At 46.1% G+C, this 13,021-nt stretch overlaps 2 protein-coding genes across 2 annotated transcripts in view; both read left to right on the top strand.

Annotated features, from left to right (window-relative positions):
• Nucleotides 1–3,371, top strand: part of LOC139381865 (probable methyltransferase TARBP1) — a 44,312-nt gene extending 40,941 nt beyond the window's left edge. The window contains exons 28-29 of the mRNA XM_071125692.1: nucleotides 232–368; nucleotides 2,437–3,371. Coding sequence (XP_070981793.1) covers nucleotides 232–368; nucleotides 2,437–2,605 — 306 coding nt within the window. The 3' untranslated portion in view covers nucleotides 2,606–3,371. The remainder of the gene's footprint in view (nucleotides 1–231; nucleotides 369–2,436) is intronic.
• Nucleotides 3,372–3,762: 391 nt separating this feature from the next.
• Nucleotides 3,763–12,808, top strand: LOC139381308 (5-hydroxytryptamine receptor 1D-like). Its single transcript, XM_071124759.1, has 5 exons — nucleotides 3,763–3,934; nucleotides 7,491–7,651; nucleotides 10,438–10,553; nucleotides 10,950–11,072; nucleotides 11,563–12,808. Exons 1-5 carry the CDS (start codon nucleotides 3,763–3,765, stop codon nucleotides 12,806–12,808), a joined length of 1,818 nt encoding a protein of 605 aa, XP_070980860.1.
• The last annotated feature ends 213 nt before the right edge of the window (nucleotides 12,809–13,021 follow it).

The raw sequence follows: 13,021 nt of genomic DNA, 5'->3' as shown, positions 1-13,021 counted from the left end.
AATTGGCAGGAAGAAAAAAAAAACTTGTCCCTCCATGGAATGATTTGGACACCATTGACCTAAAGTCTCCAGTGCTGTAGTTTTTCAGTGCAGATGTAGAGGAAGGAGGACAGCTGAACACTCTAGGATATTGAGATGCTCACCAAGTTCATTCACTCTACTGTGTTCAGCTGACTTTTTAGCCAGTTAAAAACGTGTTATGTTAACATCATATATTTGTGTCTCTACCAGGTGAAGCCCGTAGAACTAGCTGACTTCTTGCAGCTGAAGAAGAGGGAGGGCTACTGCATTGTGGGAGTGGAGCAGACAGCCAATAGTCAGAGTCTAAAGGACTACAAGTTCCCTGAGAAGACTCTGTTACTGCTGGGGTAAAACCACTCTCCTGTAGGACAGCAGAGCACATTGTCATGTCCAGTTGTATATATAACTTTGTGTCATATTGGAAGTATTTTCTGCTTCAACAAAAGCCATGACATGAAATGCAATTATTCACTAACAGACAAACCACACAAATGAACAATCAATGCATGACATAATTATTGCACATCAATTCATTGACTTGACTGTATTAACACACGTGTACATACACAGCCATGGCCGGGACTGTCTCACGGGTCAGGGAGGAAGCTGACAAAGCTCTTTAATGGAATCTCAGTAATGGAGTGAGTGTTCCCCTGGGCCCCGATCAGGCAGACACACACACAGCCCTGCTTCCTGCTGCAGTGAGGAGACGTGCCCAGGCATGCTGGTCTCTAATGGGTGCTCTGTGGAGGGAAGAACAGGGAACACACGCTCCAGCCATGCATCACATGCACAAATGTATGTATGTATATACAGTGGGGAGAACAAGTATTTGATACACTGCCGATTTTGCAGGTTTTCCTACTTACAAAGCATGTAGAGGTCTGTAATTTTTATCATATGTACACTTCAACTGTGAGAGACCAAACCTGGTCAAGAACTTCAGGAAACGTATGATCCCTGTAATTGCAAACAAAGGTTTATGTACCAAATATTAAGTTCTGCTTTTCTGATGTATGAAATACTTATGTCATGCAATAAAATGCTAATGAATTACTTAAAAATCATACAATGTGATTTTCTGGATTTTTGTTTTAGATTTGCACCTAAAATTACAGACCTCTACATACTTTGTAAGTAAAAAACCTGCAAAATCGGCAGTGTATTAAATACTTGTTCTCCCCACTGTATATGTATATACACACACACACACACACACACACACACACACATTCTGAGGTCTTGGCTGATTTCTTTTGATTTTCCCATGATGTCAATCAAAGAGGCACTGAGTTTGAAGGTAGGCCTTGAAATACATCCACAGGTACACCTCCAATTGACTCAAATTATGTCAATTAGCCTATCAGAAGCTTTTTCTGGAATTTACCAAGCTGTTTAAAGGCACAGTCAACTTAGTGTATGTAAACTTCTGACCCACTGGAATCGTGATACAGTGAAATAATCTGTCTAAATAATTGTTGGAAAAGTTACTTGTGCACAAAGTAAATAAGTGTATGTAAACTTCCGACTTCAAGTGTGTGTGTGTGTGTTATATATATATATATATATATAAATAAATAAATATCACACACACACACAAGCTACAGAATGATGTTTGATCAATAGACACACATCGGTCAGTAATACACGTTTTTTCTCTACTGTGTACCGTCTCCAAACGGCGTCTGTTATTGGTTTGTCATTGGAGGTTGATCATTCCTGGGTGGGATGGTTGAGCTCAGTCAAACATACAGGGTTTGTTTAAGCTGAGAAGGCCGAGGAGAGCTGCTATTTGTAATGAACCCAACAAGGCAAAGTGTATCTCGCACTCAGTCAACACACGCACACACACACACACGCACACACACACACACACACACAAACACACACACACGCGCACACACACACACACACACACACACAGCCATTAGTCAGTGAACACTCCACCTGTGGTCTGCTCTGTTCCAGCACAGCATGGTGTTTGTCTAATGTAACCCATTACAACCATATCTGTACCTGTCTCTGTCATATTGTTCACAGCAGGCCAGGGTGAATGTTCTGTAGATCAGTGACTAAGGCCGGGATTCAACCCCATCGCCCCTTTTCGGCTATGGACCTACTAAAGGCATTGCTCCCGCATTTGTGGAGACCACATTGTCAGCTCAATTGGAAATTACCTTTAAATTTCAGTCGCGTGGATCTATATATATGTGGATCTAACACGGATCTAAATGAACTTTGACCTTACACTATAGAAATAGAATGACATTGACTTGAATGGGAATGTCCAGTGTTCCAGCCCTTTAAATTTCTATGGACCAACATCCTATCTCGTTTCCTAGCACTGTGTTCCATATTTCACCTGTCTAGTTATTCTCCTTTTTATTCATACTCCCCCCCTCCTCCCTACTTTAGTAATGAGCGTGAGGGTATCCCAGCTAACCTGCTCCAGCTGCTGGATGTGTGTGTGGAGATCCCTCAGCAAGGTGTCATCCGTTCCCTCAACGTACACGTGAGCGCCGCCCTACTGGTGTGGGAGTACACCCGCCAGTACCTGCCCTCTACTGGAGTGAAGTCAGACTGAAATAGGGAGAGATGACCTGGATGATAAGAAACAAACGTTTTCACTCTGTTGTAAAACGTTTTTTAAATGTTTTCCATTGCGTGCACTAATGAACATGGCCCTAGTGTGGGGGTAAACCCACCAGTACCTACCCCCTACTGCCCCCGCTGCGGAGTAGGGTTAAGTTGCCCCTTTACATTGTAGTCATTAAGCAGATGCTCTTATCCAGAGAAACTTACAGTAGTGAGTACATGCATGTTCATACTGGTCCCCCATGGGAATCGAACCCACAACTCTGGTGTTGCAAGCACCACACTCTACCAACTGAGCTACATGGGGCCTTTCCCCACTAATGGTTAAGGTTAGAAGGGGACGCTGATCCTATATCTGTACCTACCGACAACTGTACCTACAGCCCCCACAACTGTACCTTTAACCCATTTTAAAATGCAGCCTTAACCATCCAATGGGCCATAGATCTAGAGAATGGATGTTAGTCTTACAAGTAGTGACTTGTTATTAGACCTAGAACCCATCTCAGATCCATTGGAGGGTATTCCGCTTTAGCCGTGGCTAGATATTACATTAGAATATTCCAATGCGTTTGTCGTTTGGACAGGGTCATGTTTCCAAGTGCTTTCCCAGTAAAGCAGCAGACACTTGATTTTCCCCGAGTCTCTGTTTTTTTTCTGTGTGGTATTAAATATTGAACAATGCTTTTTTTGGAGTGGAGAAATTGTTGGAAAGTAATGCATCTTTTTAAACAAATAAAACAATTATTTCGTAAGAACTCTGTTTTTCTTATCACACACATTTGGTTTATTTATGTTTTTCTTACCAAACCATGTTATTTCTCACGGAGCCGTTCATAGCGCAGAAAGAACATAAGCTCACAGTAGTTTATCGAAAGGTGCCGTGCGCCACGCCCAACTTTCACCAAGAATAACGTTGCGCAGGTGAACGAACCACTGAGCGGTGCGGCGGAGACATTAGACTGGTAGAGGATAGCAACAATGGATAATGAGAAGGAAACGTATTTACAAGATTACTAAAATGTATGTCGTTTACCCTGTGTAGAATTAATAGCCTATGGATATTTGGCGCCCAAAACTATTTCCAACCAGTATCAACAAAAAGTTTAAACTAGGCTAAATAGCATCAAAAAAGGAGAGTAGGCTATGGAGCAGCTAGGTGGCGCTTGGCTGGATACAAGTGCCCCTTTCCCGGATGAGATGCGGATTTCAGTCCGGAATGCGACATCGATGGCGGAGGCTCGGCTCAACTTGTCCCCCCGAACTAAACTGGTTCTGGAGGTCCTGATGGTGTTGATGTGTCTCGGCGCAGTCACAGGTGTGTGTCATCATAACGCAGATGCGCAACTGCAAGGAAAACCTTTTATTTTCATAAAGCTCATGAAAATATACTTAATCATTTCGAAAAAGTGAATCACTTTTCAGTTTTCACTGACTTCCAGTTATATGCGTTATCTTCATTGTAGCATTAGACGCCCACTATGTTCCCCTCTGCCTTCAATACATTGGGCTCCTATAATGGTTTTAATTATACATGTGGGGTTTAACTTCTTGGTCCTAAACCCTGATTAAAAATACTCTGAACACTGATTACAGATGCTCTGAACACTGATTACAGATGCTCTGAACACTGATTTGGAGAGCCTTTTATGCCTGTGTAAAATAATCAAGGGGAAACGCTAGCGTGATGAATGCTGTACAAATCCCCGCTGGGTGCTGCTATACATTGGTGGCAGATGTCTCTCTGTGTGATGTGCTTTCTTTTAGAAAGACACTGGCCATGTCTGTGATTAAAGCACCAAAAGCATCGAAATATTGTTTTTGATGTTGCCTTATTCTTTCAATGGAATTTGTAGCAATGGCTTTTCTTAGAAGAATGCTTTGAGACCTCTACAGGAGGCCTACTCTGAAACTTGCTGTATCAATTAAAGCGGCAATCAGCAGTTGAAACAACAACCAAGCGTTTTCCCTGCCCCCGTTCCTCTACAAAGCTGACAGTTGGGGCTGAAGACATATAACCACTCTCAAATTCATGGACGTAGCTATGGATGCAAGGACTGACCATCTAGGAGATAACAAAATATAGTTTTAACCATGTTGAGGCTATATAGTGTCTTTACATTTACTTTGTTTACAAACATTGGTGTAAAACAAGTTTATATTTTGGGTTCTGATGAGGTACGACAGTTGAACTAAGCTCAAGAGGCATAAGTTATATTCTTCAAGAATCAATGGATACATACAGATAACTGCCAAAATAAAGGAAACACTTGAGTAAATGAGGGATACAAAGTGTATATTGAAAGCAGGTGCTTCAACCCAGGAGTGGTTCCTGAGTTCATTAAGCAATTATCATCCCATCATGCTTAGGGTCATGTATAAAAAAAATGCCCAGTTGCCCATTATTTTGGCTACCATGGCTAGAAGAGATCTCAGTTGTGGGTGTGTCAGTCAGCCAGTCAGTCACCAGATCCCAACCCAACTGAACACTTATGTGAGATTCTGGAGTTTTCCACCATCATCAACAACAAAACACCACATTATGGCATTTCTCGTGGAAGAGTGGTGTTTCAACCCTCAAATAAAGTTCCAAACAATTGTAGAATCTATGTCAAGCTGTTCTGACGGCGCGTGGTGGCCCAGCGCCCTATGAATATGCTTTATGCTGGTTTCCTTTATTTTGGCAGTTACTGGTATCATTCATTTACAGAGGTGGGACTGAATCACTATTATTCGAGTCACAAGCAAGTCTCAAGTCATGAGGTCCATGTCTCAAGTCCAGTCACAAATAGAACTGGTCGAGTCTGGAGTCAAGTCCAAGTCGTGCATTGTAAGAGCAAGTCAAGTCTCAAGTCAAGTAAAATAAAACATCGATGCATGCAATGACTTCAACTACAAATATGTGTCTATTTATTGAGGCTACCTGACAGCTCTTTTCATTATTTTGTCGACAACACATTTTTGATGATGTAATAATGAATTTGAACAACATATTCTAAATGCAAGCTTCATAAGTAAATTATTAATTTGAATCCATTTCGACATAGCAAAAGACCAGTGGGCCTATGCTAGTGATTGTGTTGCTTGATGCCCATTGCTGGTGAGCTTGTAAAGCTAACAGTTAATATTATTTTGGAGCTGTAAATATTTATTTATGGCAATCCTCTCGCTCTATAATTTAACGTTTTGCCGGGACCCGATCCTATAGTTGTACAACAAATCAGCAATCTGTTCGCTAGATCATTGTTTCCTAAACGTTTTGACCGGAGTGTTCAACGCTCGCGAACACCCACGCGCACGCACATGCACACGCGAACACAATCTGAGCAGATGTAGCCTGTCATTGCCATAGAAATAAGAATTCATACAGCCATAAACGGTTATGTATTTTCAAAACACAAGATACAGAAATAAACTGCGTTTTACACCTGCATTTTGAGCTGAAAGTCATTCATGTCAATATCAATTAGTGATATCATGTCACTTCTCTAGAGTCCAGAGCAAGCAGCATCATAACGCTTCGAACACACCGACAGTGTTATGGCACAAAATGGCATGAGGCCTCATCTGGATATGTAGGCAACAACAGTTCAACATTCACCTTCTGCTACCATTTCTGTCAAGCAATTAACGCATACAGTTTGACACATATGTTCGAAATGCACTACACCGAACGCATTGCAACTACATCTGCAACGCAATGCTGCAAAGCAAACGCAGCGTTTCATTGGAAATTTATGTAATTCTGGTGTTCCAAAATGCAATCTGTCTGTTGGTGTGTTCTAAGCGTTACAAGGCTGGAAGCTACTCTACTGTATGCAGCGGAGGTCGGAAAGCAGGGTCTGTCTGGAGCCTTTCTCTTCCTCACAAACATCTTCATCTCATAAGTATTGAAGGTAGTGTGATGTTACAGCTATATGTCTTATGACATATAGCCAATACGTAGAACTGAGGTACTGTATATATATAGCCTAATTAACTCACCCAAACTAGACCTAACTGAAATATGAAAATGTTCTAATGAAATTGCCTGGTAGCCTGTTGTTCTGGCAAAGATTCTCTGTAACAGATTTCTGAGCTGTATATAGATAATATCAACATAGGCTACTCTGTTTTTACCAGGAAAAACCGGAGAGGATGAAACAAGTGATTTTTGGTCACTTATCTGGATAACTGTGGGGCGGTTGATGCTGCAGACTGGTCATTGGTCAACAGTCAATACACTCATCTTTTCCATGTTATGTTTTTGAGAAAGGAATTTGGTGTAATGCCTTAGGCCTATGTTGGTGACCAGATCGAATAGGCTTAGTTATACATATAAAATAATGTAATAATTTATATTATTATAATTTTTTTAATCCATTCAGTTTCACACTCTGACCCCCAAAAACCTTCTGTGACCCACCCCAACTTTAAAAACCACCAGCTCATCCGACCTCTGTTGACTGACAGTTTGCTGGTCCAATCAGAGGGCCGAGTGTGCGTTTCACTACCCAATCTCGTGCACGTTTTTTTGCAAGCTACAGTGTCTGGCTGCGTGGAGAGAATTCCACCAAGACTCTGTGCCATAAAATAAGTGACAAAATGTTCCAAAACCTGGCCAGATAATTTCACTTCATCAGTCTCAAGTCCTAGTCCTAGTCTTGAGGCTCAACGTCTAGCCTCAAATCATCACATTTCTGACTGGAGTCAAACTCGAGTCCAGGTAATGTGACTCGAGTCCACACTGTTCATTTATACATCCAAAAATGTCTGTTCACACGGTTAATTTATACATCCAAAAATGACTATAGCAACTGCAGATAGGCCCCTTTAATGGAAGGTAAAGATCCATGTGACTCTAATGCTGTCATATTATGTGTGTGTGTCTGTAGGTAACATCCTGGTGATTGTGATAGTGGCGGCCACCAAGACCTTCCACTGCGTGACATCAGTGCTCATTATGAACCTGGCCATCAGTGACCTGTTGGTCGGGGTTGGGGTCATGCCCTTCATAGCTCTCTCCATCATGAACAACGGATGGGTCGACTGTACTGTAAGGCTGATCTGGGGCTTCTATTCATCTGTGTGTGTGAGAGTGTGTGTGAGTGTCATTGATGTTATAGTGCCTCTAAGCAGTCATATAGTTAATCTGTAGGTACCATAACAAATCAAATCAAATGTATTTATATAGCCCTTCGTACATCAGCTGATATCTCAAAGTGCTGTACAGAAACCCAGCCTAAAACCCCAAACAGCAAGCAATGCAGGTGTAGAAGCACGGTGGCTAGGAAAAACTCCCTAGAAAGGCCAAAACCTAGGAAGAAACCTAGAGAGGAACCAGGCTATGTGGGGTGGCCAGTCCTCTTCTGGCTGTGCGGGTGGAGATTATAACAGAACATGGCCAAGATGTTCAAATGTTCATAAATGACCAGCATGGTCGAATAATAATAAGGCAGAACAGTTGAAACTGGAGCAGCAGCACGGCCAGGTGGACTGGGGACAGCAAGGAGTCATCATGTCAGGTAGTCCTGAGGCATGGTCCTAGGGCTCAGGTCCTCTGAGAGAGAGAAAGAGAGAATTAGAGAGAGCACTCTTAAATTCACACAGGACACCGAATAGGACAGGAGAAGTACTCCAGATATAACAAACTGACACTAGCCCCCCGACACATAAACTACTGCAGCATAAATACTGGAGGCTGAGACAGGAGGGGTGTACCCAGGGTAACCCAGGGGTGTACCATAACCCAGGGGTGAACCATAACCCAGGGGTGTACCATAACCCAGGGGTGAACCATAACCCAGGGGTGTACCATAACCCAGGGGTGTACCATAACCCAGGGGTGAACCATAACCCAGGGGTGTACCATAACCCAGGAGTGGACCATAACCCAGAGGTGAACCATAACCCAGGGGTGTACCATAACCCAGGGGTGTACCATAACCCAGGGGTGTACCATAACCCAGGGGTGAACCATAACCCAGGGATGTACCATAACCCAGGAGTGGACCATAACCCAGAGGTGAACCATAACCCAGGGGTGAACCATAACCCAGGAGTGGACCATAACCCAGGAGTGGACCATAACCCAGGGGTGTACCATAACCCAGGGGTGAACCATAACCCAGGGGTGTACCATAACCCAGGGGTGTACCATAACCCAGGGGTGTACCATAACCCAGAGGTGTACCATAACCCAGGGGTGTACCATAACCCAGGGGTGAACCATAACCCAGGGGTGTACCATAACCCAGGGGTGTACCATAACCCAGGGGTGAACCATAACCCAGGGGTGTACCATAACCCAGGAGTGGACCATAACCCAGAGGTGAACCATAACCCAGGGGTGAACCATAACCCAGGGGTGTACCATAACCCAGGAGTGGACCATAACCCAGAGGTGTACCATAACCCAGGGGTGTACCCTAACCCAGGGGTGTACCCTAACCCAGGGGTGTATCATAACCCAGGGGTGTACCATAACCCAGGGGTGTACCATAACCCAGGGGTGTACCCTAACCCAGGGGTGTATCATAACCCAGGGGTGTACCCTAACCCAGGGGTGTATCATAACCCAGGGGTGTACCATAACCCAGGGGTGGACCACAACCCAGGGGTGGACCATAGCCCAGGGGTGTACCATAACCAAGGGGAGGCCAACCCTCCTAATGGAGAGCTACTGGGTTGTCAGGCGGGTAACTCTCCTGGAGCAGGGTTGTCAGGTGGGTAACTCTCCTGGAGCAGGGTTGTCAGGTGGGTAACTCTCCTGGAGCAGGGTTGTCAGGTGGGTAACTCTCCTGGAGCAGGGTTGTCAGGTGGGTAACTCTCCTGGAGCAGGGTTGTCAGGTGGGTAACTCTCCTGGAGCAGGGTTGTCAGGTGGGTAACTCTCCAGAAGCAGGGTTGTCAGGTGGGTAACTCTCCTGGAGCAGGGTTGTCAGGTGGGTAACTCTCCTGGAGCAGGGTTGTCAGGTGGGTAACTCTCCAGGAGCAGGGTTGTAGGTGGGTAACTCTCCTGGAGCAGGGTTGTCAGGCGGGTAACTCTCCTGGAGCAGGGTTGTCAGGTGGGTAACTCTCCTGGAGCAGGGTTGTCAGGTGGGTAACTCTCCTGGATTAGGGTTGTCAGGCAGGTAACTCTCCTGGAGCAGGGTTGTCAGGTGGGTAACTCTCCAGGAGCAGGGTTGTCAGGTGGGTAACTCTCCTGGAGCAGGGTTGTCAGGTGGGTAACTCTCCTGGAGCAGGGTTGTCAGGTGGGTAACTCTCCTGGAGCAGGGTTATCAGGCGGGTAACTCTCCTGGAGCAGGGTTATCAGGCGGGTAGCTCTCCTGGAGCAGGGTTATCAGGCGGGTAGCTCTCCTGGAGCAGGGTTGTCAGGTGGGTAACTCTCCTGGAGCAGGGTTGTCAGGTGGGTAACTCTCCTGGAGCAGGGTTGTCAGGCAGGTAACTCTCCTGGAGCAGGGTTGTCAGGTGGGTAACTCTCCTGGAACAGGGTTGTCAGGTGAGTCGCTCTCCTGGAGCAGGGTTGTCAGGTGGGTAACTCTCCTGGAGCAGGGTTGTCAGGCGGGTCGCTCTCCTGGAGCAGGGTTGTCAGGTGCGTCGCTCTCCTGGAGCAGGGTTGTCAGGTGGGTCGCTCTCCTGGAGCAGGGTTGTCAGGTGGGTCGCTCTCCTGGAGCAGGGTTGTCGGGCGGGTCGCTCTCCTGGAGCAGGGTTGTCAGTGGCTGCCCCTTCCATAACACTAGTGACTCTTTCAAACGTTTATTTGATCGTCTGTGTGTGAGAAATGTGCCCAATAACAGTGACTGGACTGGTTCATCTGTTTCTCCCTACCTTCTGTCTGCTAGGACCTGTGTCTGTATGTGGGGTACACCTCCTCAGTCTACTGTACAGCCTCAGTCCTGACCCTGGCAGCCATCGCCCTGGACCGCTACCACTCTATCATGGACTGTCTGCGCTACAGGTAATTCAATGATCCTGACCAACTACAAGACTATACATTTGAACCAACTAAAATAGATCTAGACAAATTATACAGTGCCTTCAGAAAGTATTCCCAGGGGGTGTGAATACCTTCTGAAGGCACTGTACTACTAACTTAGGATCTAGACCAATCAGATCTAAACCTAGGACATCTCATTAGACTATAGATCTAGACCAATCTGTTTTTAACCTAGGACATCTCATTAGACTATAGACCAATCAGATCTAAACCTAGGACATCTCATTAGACTATAGACCAATCCGATCTAAACCTAGGACATCTCATTAGACTATAGATCTAGATTAGAAACAGTTAAAGCACAGACATTTCCTTCAGAAAATGGAACTTTTCTAGTTATTTTGATTATTATTCCAGTTCCCACTGTACCTTATGGAGGAAGTGTGCTGTGGTGCTGTGGATCTGGCTCCAGGCCCTGGTCACCAGCTGTCCTCCTCTGCTGGGCTGGAGCACTGTGTCCTACATGGCTCCCATGTACAGGTTGGTGTAGGTTCCATTCCCGCTGGGGTCAAATATACTAACAATGTATGATCTCAAAATGTATGGAATGTCAGCACTAAAATGTACGTTTGCTTTAGATAAAAGGCTGCATTGCCCTTATTAATGTTTCATATTTTCCGTGAGTACAATGTATCAATAATTGCTATTACTCATTCTTACAGTGTTGTGTAACAGTGATCATTTCCAATACTTGTTACACTGTGCAGTACTTCCAATACTTGTTACACTGTGCAGTACTTCCAATACTTGTTACACTGTGCAGTACTTCCAATACTTGTTACACTGTGCAGTACTTCCAACACTTGTTACACTGTGCAGTACTTCCAATACTTGTTACACTGTGCAGTACTTCCAATACTTGTTACACTGTGCAGTACTTCCAATACTTGTTACACTGTGCAGTACTTCCAGGACATGTTACAGTAATAAGGTCACTAATGTAAACTATCACCATGTACTATTATTTCAGCTGTGCGGTGAACTGGAAGAGCAGTCCCAGCTACACAGCCTTCATGGCTGCCCTGTCCTTCCTCATGCCTGCTGCAGTAATCCTCTTCTGTTACGTCATCATCGTCCGTGTAGCCCGGAGCCACGCCAGGAGGATCCACAACCTGGAGGACCAGCTCCAGAGAAACACTGGAATGCCGAGCTCCTCCTTCCCGACCGAGAGTACTTCTGAGCGGACTAGTCCGAGGTGTCTAGGTGCCCACGGTCCTTCCACCTCCAGGCTGGTGTATCATCTGAGTGGGCGGTTTGTATCGGAGACCCATGGAGAGGTTGGGGATGAGGTTCCTTCAGGGTCAGATCATACTGCTGGAGCTCCACAGACCTCCAACCACCCAGACTCTACCTCCAGCTCCAATGCTGCATCCCGGAGACTGTTCTCCTTCCTGGCCCAACACGCCCCCCATGGCCACCCCCATCCGCCCCACCAGAACTCCAACTCCAATCACCTCCATCACCACGGGGTTGTACGTCTCTTCCTGGTTATCGCTGCCTTCTTCTTGTGTTGGACTCCATATATAGGCGTTGCGCTAGTCCAGGCCACGGAGACCGCCCTATCGTGTAAGTCCTCCTTAGTTCCGCCCTCAGCGGTTACCTTCTCCTATTGGTTGGTTCTGTTGAACTCAGACATCAATCCTCTGCTGTATGCTCTGCTCAGTCAGAGGTTCCAGGGGGCTCTGCGGTGCCTGAAGCAGAAGATCAGAGTGCGTCTTGGGGGGAACGTGGTGGGGAGTGGGGGAGGCGAGACCAGGGGGGAGGGAGAGGAGGGGAGGAGCGGTGAACCATTTGACCCATGTACTCTGACTTCCGTCCATCCCCGACCCCAGTGGCCCCGCCCCCATCCTGGCCTAGTATGTTCTGGACTTGGGTCTAACATCCACAACACACCTGTAGGAGAGGGGCTGAGACGGGCCTACTGCTCTTCCGTCTTCACAGTCGACTCCAACTTCTCGGACAGCTCCAGGGAGCGTGTGTGTGGTGTGTTCCGCCCCGGTAGCTCCGCCTCTTCCTCCACCTCCTCCTGCCCCCCGTGGCAGGACTCAGTTGGAGGAGGTGGGGAGAGGAGTTCAAACAGGAGGTTGGAGTGCCTGCAGGTCCCCACCAGGACAGCAGAGGGCAGCAGTCTGCCGTTCTCTGCAGCCACCAGAGACAGACAGGCAACCTTCTTCTATGGACAGATCACAGTGAGGGTAGAGCATGATGTATGCTAGTCGGAGCGGATTAAGATCTTTATGAACCATCCATCTGTTGTTGATCAAGGCACTTAACCCCGAATGAAACGTCTCCAGGAGTGCTGTACTATGACTTACCCCGCGCTCCAACCTCAGAGGACGTGGGGTAAAACAGAAGACTAACGGCTCGATCCAATCAGATCTGCTTTAGCCGACATCAGCATAGCAGTTGTTTTGATGGTGTCAGAGGCA

Source organism: Oncorhynchus clarkii, chromosome 23 (assembly GCF_045791955.1).
Source record: "Oncorhynchus clarkii lewisi isolate Uvic-CL-2024 chromosome 23, UVic_Ocla_1.0, whole genome shotgun sequence".
Classification (NCBI taxonomy): domain Eukaryota; kingdom Metazoa; phylum Chordata; class Actinopteri; order Salmoniformes; family Salmonidae; genus Oncorhynchus; species Oncorhynchus clarkii.
The sequence above is the reverse complement of the archived record's forward strand: the minus strand, read 5'-3'. Positions and strand labels throughout refer to the sequence as shown.

Coding starts and splice junctions, on each gene's coding strand:
- LOC139381308 (XM_071124759.1), top strand. CDS start 3,763: ATGGAGCAGCTAGGTGGCGCTTGGCTGGATACAAGTGCCCCTTTCCCG. Junction 3,935..7,490: donor GTGTCTCGGCGCAGTCACAG/GTGTGTGTCATC, acceptor GTGTGTCTGTAG/GTAACATCCTGGTGATTGTG. Junction 10,554..10,949: donor ATGGACTGTCTGCGCTACAG/GTAATTCAATGA, acceptor TTATTATTCCAG/TTCCCACTGTACCTTATGGA.